At 44.7% G+C, this 16,994-nt stretch overlaps 1 protein-coding gene across 1 annotated transcript in view; it reads right to left on the bottom strand.

Annotated features, from left to right (window-relative positions):
• Positions 1 to 479: 479 nt before the first annotated feature.
• The window catches only part of LOC146185797 (uncharacterized), a 57,821-nt gene continuing 41,306 nt past the window's right edge, over positions 480 to 16,994 (bottom strand). The window contains exons 13-17 of the mRNA XM_084606736.1: positions 14,494 to 14,568; positions 11,540 to 11,966; positions 8,709 to 9,056; positions 7,539 to 7,597; positions 480 to 2,185 (exon numbers count right to left, since the gene is read on the bottom strand). Coding sequence (XP_084462862.1) covers positions 1,411 to 2,185; positions 7,539 to 7,597; positions 8,709 to 9,056; positions 11,540 to 11,966; positions 14,494 to 14,568 — 1,684 coding nt within the window. The 3' untranslated portion in view covers positions 480 to 1,410. The remainder of the gene's footprint in view (positions 2,186 to 7,538; positions 7,598 to 8,708; positions 9,057 to 11,539; positions 11,967 to 14,493; positions 14,569 to 16,994) is intronic.

The following is a 16,994-nucleotide window of genomic DNA, read 5'->3' as shown; positions in this document are numbered from 1 at the left end:
ATGTACGTTGATTGCAGAGCGTTCGCAGCGTCCCTTCTCCTCTGCTGCGATAGATGGGTGAGGCCATTATTAAGCTAATACAAAGACGGAATTTTAATATACTACTAACAATCTTCTTTCAGCGATACAACAGGAAATAAAATTGCGTTTACGTTTTTTAAACACATCTTTGTACGATGAAATGCACGATGAAAGAAGAGGATTAGTATTATTTTAAAATTTCCACCTCTGTATTAGTTCAATGGCCTCACCCATCTATCGCAGCGGGGGGAGAGGGGCGCTGCGGTCGCTTTACGATCAACTCACGTCGGATCGGCGATTGTTTGGGCCCATTTTGCAGCACGGCGCGCCAGCACAGTTTTCCAACTGTCTATATCTAAGAACGTTGCTGCATCTAACTACAATAAGCAGATAAAGTTTAGAGGCTGAAATGTAAATGACGCACTGTGTCCTTTGTTAACAAGGAAACAGAAAACATGAAAGTTTCACTATTTAATATGACAAATCTCAGCTTCAATATGAATGGCGTTCTTGTTCTTGTATTAGCAAGTGTCTCTTATACATCCTGGATAGTCAATACTATTGTTAGAAACAGTTTGCTTGCCCCATCACTGTAGAATCTCTAATCAGCAACAGAAAGATGCAATAGATGCAGAACTATAACTTAAAGGCCATTCAAGTACTACAAATACCTCCCGCACATGTGTCCGAGCACTGCATACAACAATATGCCCGCGTGCGCATGTGCCCGAACATTGTGAACAATAATTAGGTGCAGTATGCTAAAAATACTTATACTGGGCATCGACAACACACTGAGTCAACCTACATTCTCACTTTGAGAAACAAAGCAAAGTCTTTATAAGGACCTTCCACAGAAACCAGGTCAACTGTTGCTGGCATTTTACGGAGTGAAGGAGGTGAGGGCACACTCCAGGAAATGATGCATGCTAAATACAGTCTCTAATCACAAAAACAACCACTTCAAAAACAACACAACGTTCCAATGAAAAGACAGCCTTGAAAATAAGAAAAAGAACGCACTCAACTACAGTGATGAAAAGGAGAGCATGAGAAAACAATGGCAATCATCTTTATACACCTCTCAAGCTCTCTGTGTGAAGCCACTACTCAGCAGGAAAGGGCTGAACCTTTCTGGAAGCTGGAAAACCATAACTTCACCTTATATCAGCTCTTGCCTATCCCAGCCCCCCTGCTTGAAGTGAACAATAACCAGCCTGTTTCGTATGGCTGCTTTGTTCCTGCTCTTGCAGCAATATGCGGCAGCAGCAACCCCAAGCAAAGCTGGAACACAGGGAAGCTAATCCACAGACTTGGGAATAGGTCAATTCTCCAGCATGCATGTTGTCCCTTCCTCATCCTCCTATAGCGACGTCAGGATTCCCCACTTCAGTCACTACTGCTTGATCCGCTGGAGCTTGACCTGTGGCGCTTGCCTGCACGGCCCGATTTCTTCCGTCGGCCACCGCGGCGGCCACCATTGCGGCTGTCACTGCTAGAGCTTGAGCTCGAGCTTGATGATCTCGAACTAGTGGAGGACCGCCTGCGCCGCCTCCGGTGGTCTCTGCGGGAGCTGCCCCCGCCACGTGACTCGTCTGACGATGAAGCATCCTTGCTGCGGCGTCGACCTCGGCTGCCCTTGGTTCGCCTTCTGCTCCCGTCAGATGATGATGAGGACGATGACGATGAAGACGACCGTCGACGGCGCCGCTGAGATGATGACCGGTTTCGAGCCCTTTTGCGACTGTGTGAGCGGGAGCGTGATGGTGATGGCGAATCATTCTTTCCTCGCCGTGACGTCTCCTTTTGTGTCTTGATGGGCACGGAACTGCTTGATGCTGTGGTGGCAGTGGTGGTCGAGGGCTGCTTGCTTGCGGTCCGCTCAACCTTACCAGCAGCATCTTCTCTGAGCTGGCTCGCGCGATCAGACCTGGAGGACACTGAGCCTCCCGAAGATGGCTTTGCTGCTGGTGGTCCTTTATCTGCTGGCTCTGCTTTTTTACTAGGCTCCTTAGCTACAGCGGTTGGCTTAGATGCTGATGATGACTGTGACGCGTGGTTTTGCTGCTTTGATTCCATAAGCTTTGATGAGGAAGGTGCATTCTGCCACCTGCTCGATGAGGGAGGTGTTGGTGTCACAACAGGTGCACTTGAAGAACTGATACTGTAACAGATACAAAGAATATGAATGAATCTTATTAGGGGCATGTTAATATTTGCGCAGTTTTTGAATAGTTTGCTGTTCGATTCAGCTCGCACCAGACCTTTACTATTCGAACTTTGCAAACGTTCCGAAACACAAACTTCTACCTCTTCTAAACTGGTAGCAAACATCGCACATTTCCAAATGGCAGTTATTTTTCACTCGCTGCGCCACTTGGCTTGCTCTTCCCTCCCAGGAGTAACTGCCAGCACGTGGCAAAAGCCTGCGCATGGTAACTTGCCGACGGCCAGCGAGCATCGCTGTACTGCGCAGCCACTGACCGCCAGAAAACAAGCTACAGCGCCACATGACACGTCCATATTTCTAGCCACAACGCAGTAGACAAACTGGCAGTGAGCTTGACTGGCACCAATCACGTTGTTTTAGGATACCATAAGTATGCACGTGGAAACGAGCTGGCTCGTGGAAGACAGTGTAAAGGACGAAGTTGCAGCTAATATATACAGCTGTGGTTGCTTCGCAGCGGCCGCTCTGATTGCCTTTGATTTCCGTCAGAACCTAATAACTATGTATCTTAGGCTACAGTGGTCAAGAAAAAACAAAGACTCCAGTTTCGGGTTCAAAGCCAGTCCAAGGCAACAAGGCAAAAAAAAAAAAGCGCAGCACATGAGCTGGAGCCCTTAGTGGCATAATTTCGTTTTTGCAGCTTAGCGGTTCGCGACTGTGTTTAGGTGGCTGAGGCCCATCTTCGAGCTTGCAGTCTAGCGATGCCAAAATGTGAGTGCTATGCAGGCTTAAGTGCTGTCATGAATCATGCGTCTCGAGCTGCATTCCACAGCCAATGCTCTGTATTCAGGTGCAGCAATGAATTGTAAAAGGGATGGTCCCCCTAGAGTTGTTGCTTAGGTTGTTGCTCGCCTATAAGTTTCAAGAACCGTCTTGTTGCGTTTTCCCAGCAGTGCCTTGATTTGCCGTCAGTTGACTCCTGACATCACTCTGCCAGTAAAAAGGTATCCACCTTACAATGCTTCATGACATCATTCACAGAGGCACCACCCTTGCACCAAATGCACCAAACCAAAAAAAAAGCTGTGCCACCTTGATAAACTGGGAAAAACGCTAAACTGAACCAAAGTCAGTGCTCTGGAATTGGGATGCACCAAGCTGTAACGATTCAGGGACACATAGCCTTGGTTGTCGCCGCTGTTTCGAAATGTTAGCAATGTGGATTTGCGTACTATAGCTTTTATGCCAATATGCGAGCCACCATTGGCCTGGCAAAAAGTTTTGGCGCCTGCTTCGAGCCTCTCGCGCTACATCTGCCAGGATATTGCTTTCGCTCAGCACTGAAAAATGAAAGTGCACGGCGAGAGTCTGTATCGACGCTGTGGGTCCAGCGGCGATATATGTAAGCGGCATCCTATGTTATGTGGTCAAATTTTTTGGACCATGACAGTCACTCTTACAAAGCTCGTTTGTCAAACTCTCGGGCCAAGTGGCCAATGGCAATACTAACTACTAAGCTTAACTGCCCGTTGAAAGGGGTGCAACTGCATGAAGATGCTGAGTTTGATTTTCGGTATTACATGTAGCTTGAGATGCGTAACATGGCGACCCTTGCGCTCTGCTGTTTGTTTTAAATTAGAAGGCCGGAGAGGGTTGGTGCAGGCTTTGTGCAGATTCCAGGCGAAACTGCTACAGCCAGCAAACGTGCCTGGCTAGGCTCAAAAGGAAAATGAAGGCGATGGAGTCTGAACAATTGCTTCTGTGTGAAGGAAGCATAAGTGTAAATGTGACGGAACCTGCCGACATTAATGAAAAGGAGGGACTTTTAATTCATATACATCAGGAATTGCTTGCTTTTCGAGTGCTGAAGCCATTCCTACATGGACGTCGCCGCTTAGGAGGAGGCCATACAGTTCCCACATCGCGCCTGTGATGGAGGCCGTGGTGGAGAAGTCCCGCTTTGATACTCCTGAAGGTTGACATGCAGTACAGCATGGCCGAATAGCAAAAAAATAAAAAAGTCATCTTTGCTCAGTTTTCACTAAAGGGCAGACCATCATTGGCTACATTTTCATAAGCAAATTTGATTATTTGTTGGAGTACAAAGCTCACCATTTTAGTTATTTGTAGCCATTCAATGATACGACTTTCTACAATACATTAAATTCTTTTCACCCCCGGTCCCCATGTGGGTCCCATCTATTTTGGGAAAACAATGCAACATTGCTAACTTTTTTTAACCAAGCATCCCAGTGATAACTGCTGGTTAAGTAAATGCACCAGAGCTTTCCACCCTTATCTTATACAGTCGACGACCAACTTTTCGGACTCTCTAGGGAAGCTTGGCTATCAGCAGTGGTACTGTGGCGAATGTGAATGAAATTCGAAAAATCGAGCAATCAGTCGCGATGCTTCCTAAATTTCGGGAGCTCGTGCGCATTAGTTGTACGCAGCATGTCGCGGTGCCGCGAAACAGTTCGAATAATAAAGCATGTCCAAAAAGCTAGGAGCCCAAATTTTCGATCATCGACTGTACTATATGCTGAGTACTTGTCTGCAGCACTTCAGTGGAAGAAAGGTTTTATACAATTTAATTCAGGAGAAAAAAACACAAATGCCGCAGCCTTTTCTATCTGCCACAAAGAGTGCGATTTTCCTGGGACCCTTCAAATACAAGGCTAGTATACTAGGAAACGTAAGTTATTTCTCTGACCCACTCTGCACGCTTCCTATCTCTTAATGTTACCCCTACCATTTCTCGTTCCATAGCCCTCTGTGTTGTCCTCAACTTAAGCAGAACCTTCTTAATTAGCTTCCACGTTTCGGCCCCATAGGTGAGTACAGGTAAGGTTGCTGTATACTTTCCTCTTGAGCGATACCGGTAAGCTGCTAGTCATATTCTGCGAGTGCTTGCCAAATGCGCTCCATCCCAATCTTATTCTTCTTGTTATTTCCTTTTCATGGTCCAGATCTACGATTACTACCTGTGTAGACATATTTGCCTACTACTTCCAGTGTTTCGCTACCTAACGTAAACTGCTGTTCCTTCCTGAGGCTGTTGAACATTACCTTAGTCTTCTGCATATTCATTTTTAAGCCTACCTTTCTACTTTTCCTGTCTAGGTCATCAATCATTATTTGCAGTTCACCCCAGAGTTACTTAGCAAGGCAATGTCATCAGCAAATCGCAGATTACTGAGGTATTCTCCATCTACCCTTATCCCTAACTGCTCCCATTCCAAGTCTCTGAATACTTCCTCTAAGCAAGCTGTGAATAGTACTCGGGAGATCGTGTCTCTTTGCCTAGCACCTAACACCTTTACAACTCAAGTTACTGACATTCTAGTGGAAATCAAGAAGAAGAAATGGGCATGGGCAGGACATGTAGTGCGAAGAGAGGATAACCAATGGTCGCTTAGGGTAACAAACTGGATTCCAAGGGAAGGAAAGCGTAGCAGGGGGTGGCAGAAAGTTAGGTGGGCGGATGAGGTTAAGTAGTTCGCAGGGGTCAAGTGGATGCAGCTAGCACAGAACCGGGTTAATTGGAGAAATGTGGGAGAGGCCTTTGCCCTGTAGTGAGTATAGTCAGGCAGATGATGATGATGATGATGACACTAGGAAAATACTGTTGCCAATGCAAAGAATTAACAAGGGCTTTAAGCTTAGTGCCATTTAATTACAATCAGAACACATCCACACTGTAGGGTTGGTCATGATATGATAACACACCCCAAGAAAATGTATGCAGCTTTCAAACAAAGTTAGTGCTGTTGTCATTGACAGTGGAATCTCACTGATACGATTCTCATGACAATTAAAAAGTTAAACATAATATTCGAAACAGGCTCCAAAAAGGTTGTGAATGAAACGTACGTAGCACAGAACTTACTTCTATTACTGCACTTCGAGTACCCTGTCATACTGCGCTAGGACCTTTTGTTTCTCAAGCCCTCAAGTCCAGACGCAAGACTTTTCTGAAACTCTTAGAAACCGGCTAGTCGCAGTTTCATTACTTAGCGCCACATCTGCGACAGTGGCAAAAGGCATTTAAGACTTGATGCTCTGCCAACTTCCCCATGAGCATCATTACTGCAGAAGATCTCGTTAAAAAAAAAAAGGAAAGAAAGAAAGATGGATGTTATTGAAGCGCGACATCTTGATAGGGTGCCAAGATCAGTGGAGTGGACTGCAACAGCGAGGGCTAAGAAGCTGAGGGATCTTCTATGAAAATTAAAAACAAGAAAAACTCTGACAAGAGTGAGACAGGGGTTCATAACGTGAGAAAACAGTACTGAAATATAAGCCACAGGTGTTACTGATACTGCAGCTTCTACTTCCCCCGACCAGAATTCCGAAAACATGAGTTTTTCATATATTATTGGAATCAAATTATTCAAACCCACGTGAGAATATGGCCATACTGCATTTACTCGAATGTAACACGATGGGTGCATTTGCATAAATAAATAAAAAACTTTATTTATTTTTTTTTTTTTTCAGTTTCGTCCTTCCAGACGATGTCATAGGAAACCTTTGCAGTCAGGATCCCATTTAAATATCTCCCGCTGAATCCACCACTCACGTATGGTAATTAGTTAACGTCTAGCCGTCGAGCTGCAGCAGAATTTGATTTCTTCTGCTATCAAAATAGCTTTCTTTTGAAGCGAGCATCGTACTGTGCACGGCGCGTTGCCATCATGTGAAATGCGATAACTACAGAAATAACCGCACTAATCCATTGCAAAAGATGCGACAAGCACTGGTGACAACTTGATTCTGAGCCTACGAGCAAAAAGCACGTCTTGACTTTGGGCGGATTGGGATTTGGCTTCCCTAGTACCCACCTTGCCAACATACCATTGTAAAGATGCTGAACCCAAAACTTCAATATGGCTGCACCCCGACGCTGCTTTAGGCCAAACAAATCACAGTATTCGATTATAATGCGACAGTAGACTTTGAGAGCCAGAAATAATGAAAGAAAAAAAAAAAGAAAAAAAAAAAGAAAAAAAAAGAAAACAAAAACCCCTCTTGTTACACTCAAGTAAATAGGTATTAGCCGTACGAAAATGCATCGATTTCACAGGGTGTTGGCCGGGATTGAAACAAAGAAATGTGTATTATATGAAAAAAAAAAAAGAAACATATTAAGTGGGATCACATCAACGAGACTTCACTACAAACTGAGCAGCTCAGTGGGATGCACTGAAGCAAGAAATCTGCCACAAGCTGATTCTGCCACACAACCCGCCCTTCCTACTCCTACATAACACAGCATTTCTACGAATGGGTTGACTGAGACTAAGGGTGCCATGACCAGCTACGCAGCCAAAAAGACAGCACCAACCTGCTCCACTTGACTTGCGTCAGGGGAACGGAACTGGCAGTGTTGAGGCCCGAAGATATCTGAAACCACACACAGGCAGGTAAGCAATGAAATTCCACTAAAAGCAGTACTGGAACGACACTACAGTGGGCTGCAGTATCTACACCGTCAAACTCTGCCTGGCAGCAGCACAAACACAACATATGACAGTGATTAATACTTCTGTCACAAGAGAAGATTTAATGTCATTATCAGATCAATTATGATCAGAAAAGCTTTTATAAGCTATGTGTAGCCTTTTACCCCCCCCCCCCCCCCCCCCCCCCTTTTCCCCTCCGAATCCGACAAATATTTTTGAAGAGCTCATTCGGTAAAATTTCCTGTGGGCATTGCACGTTCGACATATGCAGCTAAGCATAAAAACAGAAATCATGACAATGTTTATCTTAGTTATAAAGTTCATTCCTACAAGGTAGTGTAAGCATTTAGATTTGTTTACAGAAAAAAAAAAATTAATAAAATGCGCAAACTTGGGCTTGCACATTTGTGTAAAATTGCTTAACTGCATGAATGCAGCCGACTCTCGGATAACTGACACTTAAGCTAAGCCTTTAAGAGTATGACACAATAGTGTAGGCTACTAGGCCAACAAATGAAACCCTGCTCTAACTAACCCATATGAACATGCCTGCATAGCATAGGAGTAATGTGAATGCAGGGTCCTGGCAGGCTGATTCTGATATTCTTCACCCATAATAAAGGAGAGGCCGGAGTTGGCAGCTTCTGCTAAACGTAACATCAGGCAACCCTACATTCTGTCACTGCATGGCCATATCAACTGCCATCTACTGCCAGCCAGCAATGGCAACACTGGCGCCGACGCCGAATTTTTCATGAATGGGGCCTTTAACACTATGCGTTAAATATGTACCAGCCAAATCCCACAGCACTTTTTCATTACACTTGACACTAACAAGGTGACAAGTTCAGAGTAACAGTCTGAATAAGCCAGATGTTCCAACTAAGTGAGCTTGAATAACGACAGTCCACTGAACGGACACGTGATGAGGGAAGCTTGCAAAGCTAAGAAATACCAGCTACAGATCTTGAAAAGGAGCAAAGAGCTGACTCTTTGCTGCCTTTTTTAAACAGAAGGCTACACTGTCATCTACTCAGCTGGGCCTCACTCACCTCATCTGGCTCTACGCCGGGTGGAAGAGGCTCCGTTGGGTCGAGCAGCTGTGCCAGAGGAAGTCTGGAGCGAAGAACTGCAGAGGCTGCCTCTTCAACCGCAGCTTCCACAGCACCCCGCACAGGAGGCGGGTTCTCCTCAAACTTGCGCGATGGACGCGATGATGGAGCTGATCCTGCCTGAGCTGATGATGATGACAACGAAGCGCCCTTCTCGGCAGAGGCGCGTGGTGCTGTTTGGTGGCGGCCCGTCATGGCAGATGGTGCGGCTGTGCTGCCACTGGACTTGCTGGCTCGATGGTTTGTCTCGGCCAATGCTTTCGAAGCAGTCTTGACAGAAGACAACCCCTGTCGGAAGAGTAGAAAGAAATGAGCAAATCATATTAAGGCGAAAGCCTTTAAGGAGAGACGCTCCTCGAAAAAACGTTTTTTTCAATAATGAAGTTAGAGGGCTAAAATTTGCACAGCTGGTTTAAAGTGAGCTTCTGTTATGAAATATGCGATAAGATTTTTGATACCAATAAGTAGGTAACTTTTTATGATCTATGAAATGTATAATTAACACCTTATTTGTGCAGAGTTTTTCTTAATAATGATTATGACTGAACATGTTAAAACAGCCTGGGTAGTTCATTATAGACCACAGAGTGGGCAAATCTAACTGAAATAATTTTATGTGCATTTTGTTCCAAGAAAAAATTTTTCTTTTTTAAATAGCTTTATTTTCTATTGTGTGTCAGTTTTTGTTATGAATCTCTTGGAAAAATATGGTGAGACTAGTTGTATGAACAAGATTTGCTCACTCTGTGTACCCCAAGGAACATCTGTGCCAAAATTTCATTGTGATTCAACAGGTGCAAGAGGAAATAATTGTGTGCACAAACTATGAAAATGGGCAAAAGCACCAATTTGAGAAAAACACAATTGAAAGCGTATTTGCACGTTGAATGCCAAAATTCTCACTCAAATCCCATGAAACTTGGTGGTACTATTGTTCAAAATATTCGCCATTAGATCACACGACTAAAACTCTCCTGCTGTATATGTTTCACCCTCACTGTTCTTGCGAATCGAGTCCTCTGTACGAGCTCCCTTTACCTGCTTGCGGCAATGGGATTTCGCTTCAGCAGTCAGCTTGGTGGACATGTTTTTATCTTTTTCTGGTCACATTCAAAGCTGAGTCTGGCCAGCTGCTTTGAAGGGAGGACTCCCAGTTCTTTCAGCACTTTTTCGAAGCTGGAGTGGCCCCTGTAGAACTACAGCACTGCAATGGCGCTGGCAGTCTCCACTGCAGTCCATGAAGCAAAGCGAGTCTACGGGCACAAAATCCAGATCTTGCTATTGAGGGACTGCAGCGTTTTGTGTCTTTCCTCGCAAACACCGAGAAAGCAGTTCGGCAACAGCAAGCGTGATGAAACATGAATGGCCTCGTTTCTGATATAATCCGACTACCTAGTTTCGGTTTCATTTCTATGAGCTTCAGCCCATTCAGCGCAAAGGCAGCGCATTGCTGCAATCAAAATATTTTAACCGGATCTCATTTTTTTTCGCCGTGATCGGTAATTTGAATACTTCCACAGCTCCGACGACTTCAAAATCAGTGAGGTTTTACTGTAGGGCACACTACACCAACAATCAGGACCATAACACTTTCCTGTCCGCAAGAAAAAGGGTGGTTTTTAGGTGGTGTCATTAATATTTTTTTTTTATCTTTAACAAAACTTGCTTGGTACAGGAGAGTCTAGTATCAATTGTGTATGTATATATATATATATATATATATATATATATATATATATATATATATATATTTAATGATTTTACCAGTACAACTGGAGGGCTCTCCTGGCAAAAAGCTGCTTTAGCAGCTTGACGGGGCCTGGAGAACCCTTACAAAGTGTTACACAAAGATGATGGTAAAGGATGAATTCCTCTTCACAATGGTATTAGTGACAACCAGCATAATTATTGAATAAGTGATGACAAAAAGAACTATCAGCAAAAAATTGTAGTTAAGAAAAAGAACGCAAAAAAACATCAAAGTTTCTTGATAGAAATAAAACAAAAACTTTTCAAAATATGTTTTTTACAACAGGGACCAATGCAACACTGCAGCAAATTTTAGCTTTTTGTGTACAGTATTCGCTGAGTCAGGAAAGAAAACAGTAGTCGAGGTCAACTACGCCGAGGTCGACCCTTGGCTGTCCTCTAGTGGAAAACACGACTTTCTGCGCTGCCGGCGGTAAGAAATGTACTACCCAAGAGACATTGTCACCCTGCAGATAACAGTTGTGACCTTCAGAACAGTGATCTCTTCCGATCAGCGCGCAGCAAAAGCGGAAATGTTTAGGGAGCGAATGCAGAACTTATCGACGCATGGCTGTCGACATTCCGGGTCGGTTTGACGTAGTTTCGCTGTCAGTGCTAAAGTGTGAAGAGCTGAATTCGTCTTCCAAGTCATCACTGCTGCTGTTTGCATCCAAAAACGAGCTCTCTGATGTGTCAATATCCACGAAACACTGCCGTTTCTGCGCAGCAGGAGTGCGCGACGTCGACACGATGTAAAAAAGGAGCGCTGATCACCTGACTCCAGAGACCATCTGGACGGGCGCAGTACGGCGGAAAAATTAAATCAAAAGCAAAACTAAAAGAAGGGTTCCTCTATTTCCCATTGGATGATGCCACATGTCAAAGAGCGCTTCGAAAGCAAGAAAATTCCGATCGTGAAACCATCAATAGTGGGCTATCGGTGGGAATAAGTGTGGACAGGAAGTGATAAGTGTCAGAGGTATGTCATAAAGCCACAGTAGAAAAAAAAAAAAAATTCTCACCTGGCTTTGAGGAGACTTTGTCCTGTTCTCTCTGTTCCTCTCCTTCTCAACAACTGCTTTAGGGGCCTCGTGATGCCTGGAGCCTGGTTTGCCACCACCCTTTTCTTCCCCTGGCCGCTGCCTAGAGGAACGGTCCCTTGGTGAACGTGACCGTCGTCGTGGCGACCGCTCCTCCCTCCGTTTGGGGCGCGGCTCCTCGTCAAGCTTGCGCTGACGGCGCCGTGGGTGTTCACTAGCATCAGGCAGTGGCTGGTTTTCATCTTGCCCAGTTCGGTGCGGTGACCGCCGGTTCATATCACGGTCACGCCGCTCTCGGCGGTCTCTGTAGTGGTCACGTCCTCGGTCAAGGTTTCGGTCATGATTTCGGTCATGACCACGGTCTGCATTGCGGTCACGCCTCTCTCGCCGCCTATCTAAACTGTCTGGGCTGTAGCAAAACGAAAAAGAAAAAAAAAAAGTCCAGGGAAAGGAGGGGACAGGATAATTCAGTGGATCAATGCAACACCCCAATGACAAAAATATGGAATTACAGTCAAAACTCGATTTAACGAAACCCGATTTAACGAAAATCTCGATTTAACGAAGGTATCCTAATTCCCCCTCAGACACCCATAGGGTTCAATGCTTTGACTAACCCGAAATAACGAAACCGATTCCGTGATTTGTCCCGATTTAACGAACCTTTTTTCGAGAAATAAAGATGAAAAAGTGTTAATTTTTGGTCTATTTTGTAGACAGCACCCCAAAATTAGAATTTTAGTAAGAAATGTTGTTGTTTCTTTTCATACGCGCCAGCGGCGCCGGTCGTGGTGTTGGCGCTACCCACTCGAAAGTAGCGCGGGGGGTCATGACGATGACCATACGGACCCCCAAAGATTGCGCTAGTTGTATGATTACCAACTTTGGCGCCAATTTGTCATTAGCTGTGTGGCTTGCCGTCCCGTCGGCGGTATTTAGGGAAGATTGTTGCGCCGCTAGCCGAACCGTCCTTTGGGTCGGTGCTACCGGCGTGAATTCGTCACGCGCGAGTGCGACGAAAAGTGAAAATGGTACGTGCTAACCGTTACGACCGCGATAAGCTGGTACGGTTTATGCGGATGCAAAATGCATTATGTTCAATGGGTGCTCAGTCGGGGACTTGACTTTACTACTTTTAAAACGAAATTACTGTTTAAGCGGGTACGTTTTAACGAGGTTTTACTGTAATCGAATGTACTGAATTATGTGCCCAAGAAATGCCTCATTCAATTTAACGAAATAATTCACGGCTCCCCTCAACTTCGTTAAATCGAGTTTTAACTGTACTCTCAAATGAGGACTCGATTAGAAAAAATAAAAACTGGAAAAAGAAGCGAACAAAAAGTTGCAGCCGCAAGAAATCAGCAAAGGGTCTGCAAACATACCAAATTATGAATATGAATCAAATATATCTGTTATTTGGCTCATACTTGACTCGGGAAATTGATATTCAAAATATTCTAAATAAAGCAGACTCACAAACCCAGACAATTCGAACAATCCAAATTTTTGTTCATGTGATATATTTGCAATGCACTTGTGTACAGTTCTGCTCAATTCGAACTTCTTGCCACGCAATGCTAGCAGTGTGTGACAGAGCATTGGCCAAGGTCGGATACCTAGTTTGTGGTGTTGCACAAGCTGAAAATTTGGCCCCTCCAACCGGTTAACTTGGAGGCGCTAAAAGAGGGACCACCTATAGGCTTGACTAGTGCATCAAGCAATAAACCTCTCCCTGATATAAACAATGTAACGTTAAAGAGGCGTCGCCCTAAGGGCAATATTCAGCCATTTTCGCGCCTGGACCGGTTTTTATAGTGACAAGCCCTCGCCCGCCACCTTTGTTGTCCCGATTATAAGGCCCTCGCCTTATATTCCAGTCCGTCATCCACCGTTCAAGGGTTTCCTTGGTAGGGTGCACGTTTTGCCCATAGGTCCAGAAATGCATGCTCTGATGACATAGGCCAGGAGAGGTCTACTGGAAAATGCCCGTTGCCACATATTTTCATTTACTCAACTTCGCTACCAGCCCATGGCAATAGTGGCTATTGGCCATGTATAGTGTAAACTAGGCCAGCCATCTGTTTCCAACTCCTGCAGTTCACCTGTAGCTGCTACACCTGGCCTAATACTATGAGAGTCAAAGCAAAGGGCGGCAGTGAGGGCTCCCACAATCACTCTATCAACACAAACATGCTTTCCCGCGTTTACAGCAATTTTCAAACTGTTGTTATTTACAATTGTTTCTACTTTCAATTTCTACTCTGCAGTGTTCTTTCAAGTCCCCAAGAAAAACTACAGACAACGAAAGCCTGCATGTAAGCGAAAGTGGTCTGCAATGAAGTTTTGCGTTAACTTGAACGATGATCTCGAGATTGAGGGTCTTTATTACACCTATGAGGAGTGGCTGCAACACTACAACACTATCACTAGATCTATTGCAGTGTTGACATGACAAGGCAAGTCAGCAGGCATACTTAGTGCAGTGAGCCATGCTGCTAGAGTCTCACTGCATATCCTCCCGGACAACAGGTTCTAGGAAACACCCTTTTCAAAGCCGCCCATCGTGGGGATTTGGAGAGAGTTGACTGTAAATGAGCCAACAGCAGCCACGACTTCCACTAATTTATGACGAAAAGCCCGTTTCGAGGCGTCAGTTACGGCGGTGTTCACGCCCTCTTTTTCGTACTTGGCTGTATGGCACATAAGTGTGCACGAGACAGTGGGGCGAGCGCGCTCTGCACAATTCCACAGTGCCGAAAATACACAGCTTCTAGTAGTACACACCATCACTTATTGTCGCCACACCTCCGCAACCACAAGTATATAACCTCCCATTCTGAATAGGGCATTTTATACCTCAACAGACAGTGGTGTCACTGCTAACTGTTCAGGCTTCTTTTAAGAAAACAAGAAACCAACATGCATAAATTTACCTGCGTCGTGGTCTACTTTCCTTTTCCTTTGCCACCAGTTCCGTGTGGTTGGCTACCTCTTTTTCCTCGGGTAACCTGCACGAATACAACTTCTCGTCAGCAGAATAAAAAAATGCAGAAAAAGGAGTAAAGAAATAAACAAATAACAGAAAAGCTTGAATAAGACACATTCAGTGCTTCACACTCAACTCTGAATAATAAAGCAAACCTCTGCAGAGCCTTGTAGGCACACTTTAAGAGCTCGAAAAAGAATGCAGCCAGCAAAACATTATAAGATATAAAGCAAGCATATATATTTCATCCAAAGTGATTTAGTTTATGAAAATCAAAAAGCTAAGCCGCCTGTAACCTCAAATGATGCTTGCCGCTTCAATCATTTGTAAGCACACCACATTTTAAAACTGCTTGAAGAAGTCCCTTGCTCTTCATTTACTTACCAGCCGGCAGAAACGATGGCTGCAAGAAATGTTCGTGATACAGAGACAAAGCCGGAGCCTTTGTGACCATAATGCTTATGATGAAAAAGGAATCTCCTAGCACGAAGTTTTCGATCCCTTTCAAGAGCATGGTAAATCAGAAACACAGGAGGTAGCTCTGAAGCCTCGACTTCTGACCTATGACCTTTCAAAATACCTGTGGCAAGCAGTAGTTTTTTTTTTTCTAGAGATGTCTACCATTAGGTATAGTGAGAAAGGAAAGGAGGGGGAGAGAGAGGGGAGTTGGCAGGTGGCATAGCCAGGCACCGATTGATTGGTCGGCGGTTTCTGTGACATCACAAAGATACTATAAGTCACGGCCGAACTGGCAGGCGCTGCAAACTCGAGGTACACCACTCAGATGGGAGGGTGAGATTGGAATCTACGAACTGTCAGGCACTGCGAACTCGGGGTACACCACTCAAGGTGAGATTGAAATCTAGCCTTGAAACCCTGAGTTACACGCACTACACCTAGACCACGCAGGCAAGCTCACACGGCTTGGCTAAAGCGGGGATTGACATCTATGTCACTATTGCCAACTTGGGCAGTATACATCACAGTTCTCCTCCCAGGCAGGTTGGTGGTAGTTGGCACATGGTATTGCAAAGCACTGCATTGCACTGCGAAAAGGGTAGCGGGGGCCTTTTATTGCGATAGCGATACTGCGCCAGGTTTCAGCCCGTCACGTCGTCCCAGGAAGGGCCACGTTTGACCTTGAGCAGCCGCGAAGAAGAAGAATGCTCAATCACCAGCAGCTTATGCCTTCACTCCACATTCAGTTCAGCAGCATTGAACCCTTCTCATTTATATGTGGACTGGTAGCTTACGTTCTCGCGTCGCACTCTTAAAGGATCAGCTTAAAGAGCAACTCTGGAGGTTTTTTGACATTCGAATATTCTAGTAAAAATTTTATCATAGGTTCTCCTTTCCGTTCTGACGCATTCTACAATATTTTGGCGCCGTACGATAATCTGTTCACACGCAACACGGCTTTAAAATATGCGATTTTCATGGCTTAAGTTGAAAGCATTTCTGTGGGCAACACTGAGTTTCTGACGTCACAAACAGTATACCGGCGTTACTGTCCATTTCCCGTGTGGTTATGAAATTGTGAGGCTTATATTGAACTACCTCAGACATTTTATGCAGTGCGTCATGATTTCCATACTTTATTTTCACCATCCAACGCACACATGAGTATTTTTCTAATACTGAGTGTGACGTCACCATTTCGTCAACTGGGACGTCGTTTCTGGCCGTGAAAGCAGTTTCAGTTTTGATTTGCTGTTTTTTTTTTTTTTAAATACTTCTAATTAGAATTTCGAAAAACTTTTTTTTTTTTTTTTGAAGTCAGGACATGGCGTGGAATGTAATTACACTAAAAACACAAAATGATGCAAAAGCCACCGGAGTTGCCCTTTAAGTGTCCCCAATAATGTAGCACCTTACACTGATAGGGCGTGATAGGGGAATAATGTAGCAGGCAATAGAAGCTTCCACCGTTGCTATCGCAATTCAACAAGGGTTAACCAGAGTTACATCACAACTAATTTTTTAACAGTGATGAACAAAGCAATGCACTTAACGAAGCTGGGGAAAAAAAGGAAGCCCCTCGTCATTCTCACTTCGGTTTAATATCAAATGCAGACAACCACTGTGCAGGTGTTTATCAGATCAAATTGCCGTGATGCAAAATTTTCAGCAGTTTTTTCAGGACCATTCAATATTTTGAGCATTTTTTCTGGTCTCTTGAAGGCCAAATTAACAAGGGCTTCCGTTCAACAATGACGTGACAGCTCCATCAGGTTGTTCTGGCCATCTTTTGCGGGTTTATCTAGACACCGGCGACCGATGAGCACGATTGCTGCTTCTGATGCCGCCGTGTTTCTTTATTCTTTTGTGGGCGCAAGTCAGCCCAATAGAGTTAAGTGCAACACCAGTATCTTCGTTTGCTGCTTTTAACCCTGTCACCACCACCAGGGTGCCCAACAAACCACTACTTTAAATATCCCTGACTTTTCC

Source organism: Amblyomma maculatum, chromosome 6, assembly GCF_055883805.1.
Source record: "Amblyomma maculatum isolate TAMU_Amacu chromosome 6, ASM5588380v1, whole genome shotgun sequence".
Taxonomy (NCBI): Eukaryota; Metazoa; Arthropoda; class Arachnida; order Ixodida; family Ixodidae; genus Amblyomma; species Amblyomma maculatum.
Note: the sequence above shows the minus strand (reverse complement) of the source record. Positions and strands in the feature narration are given on the sequence as shown.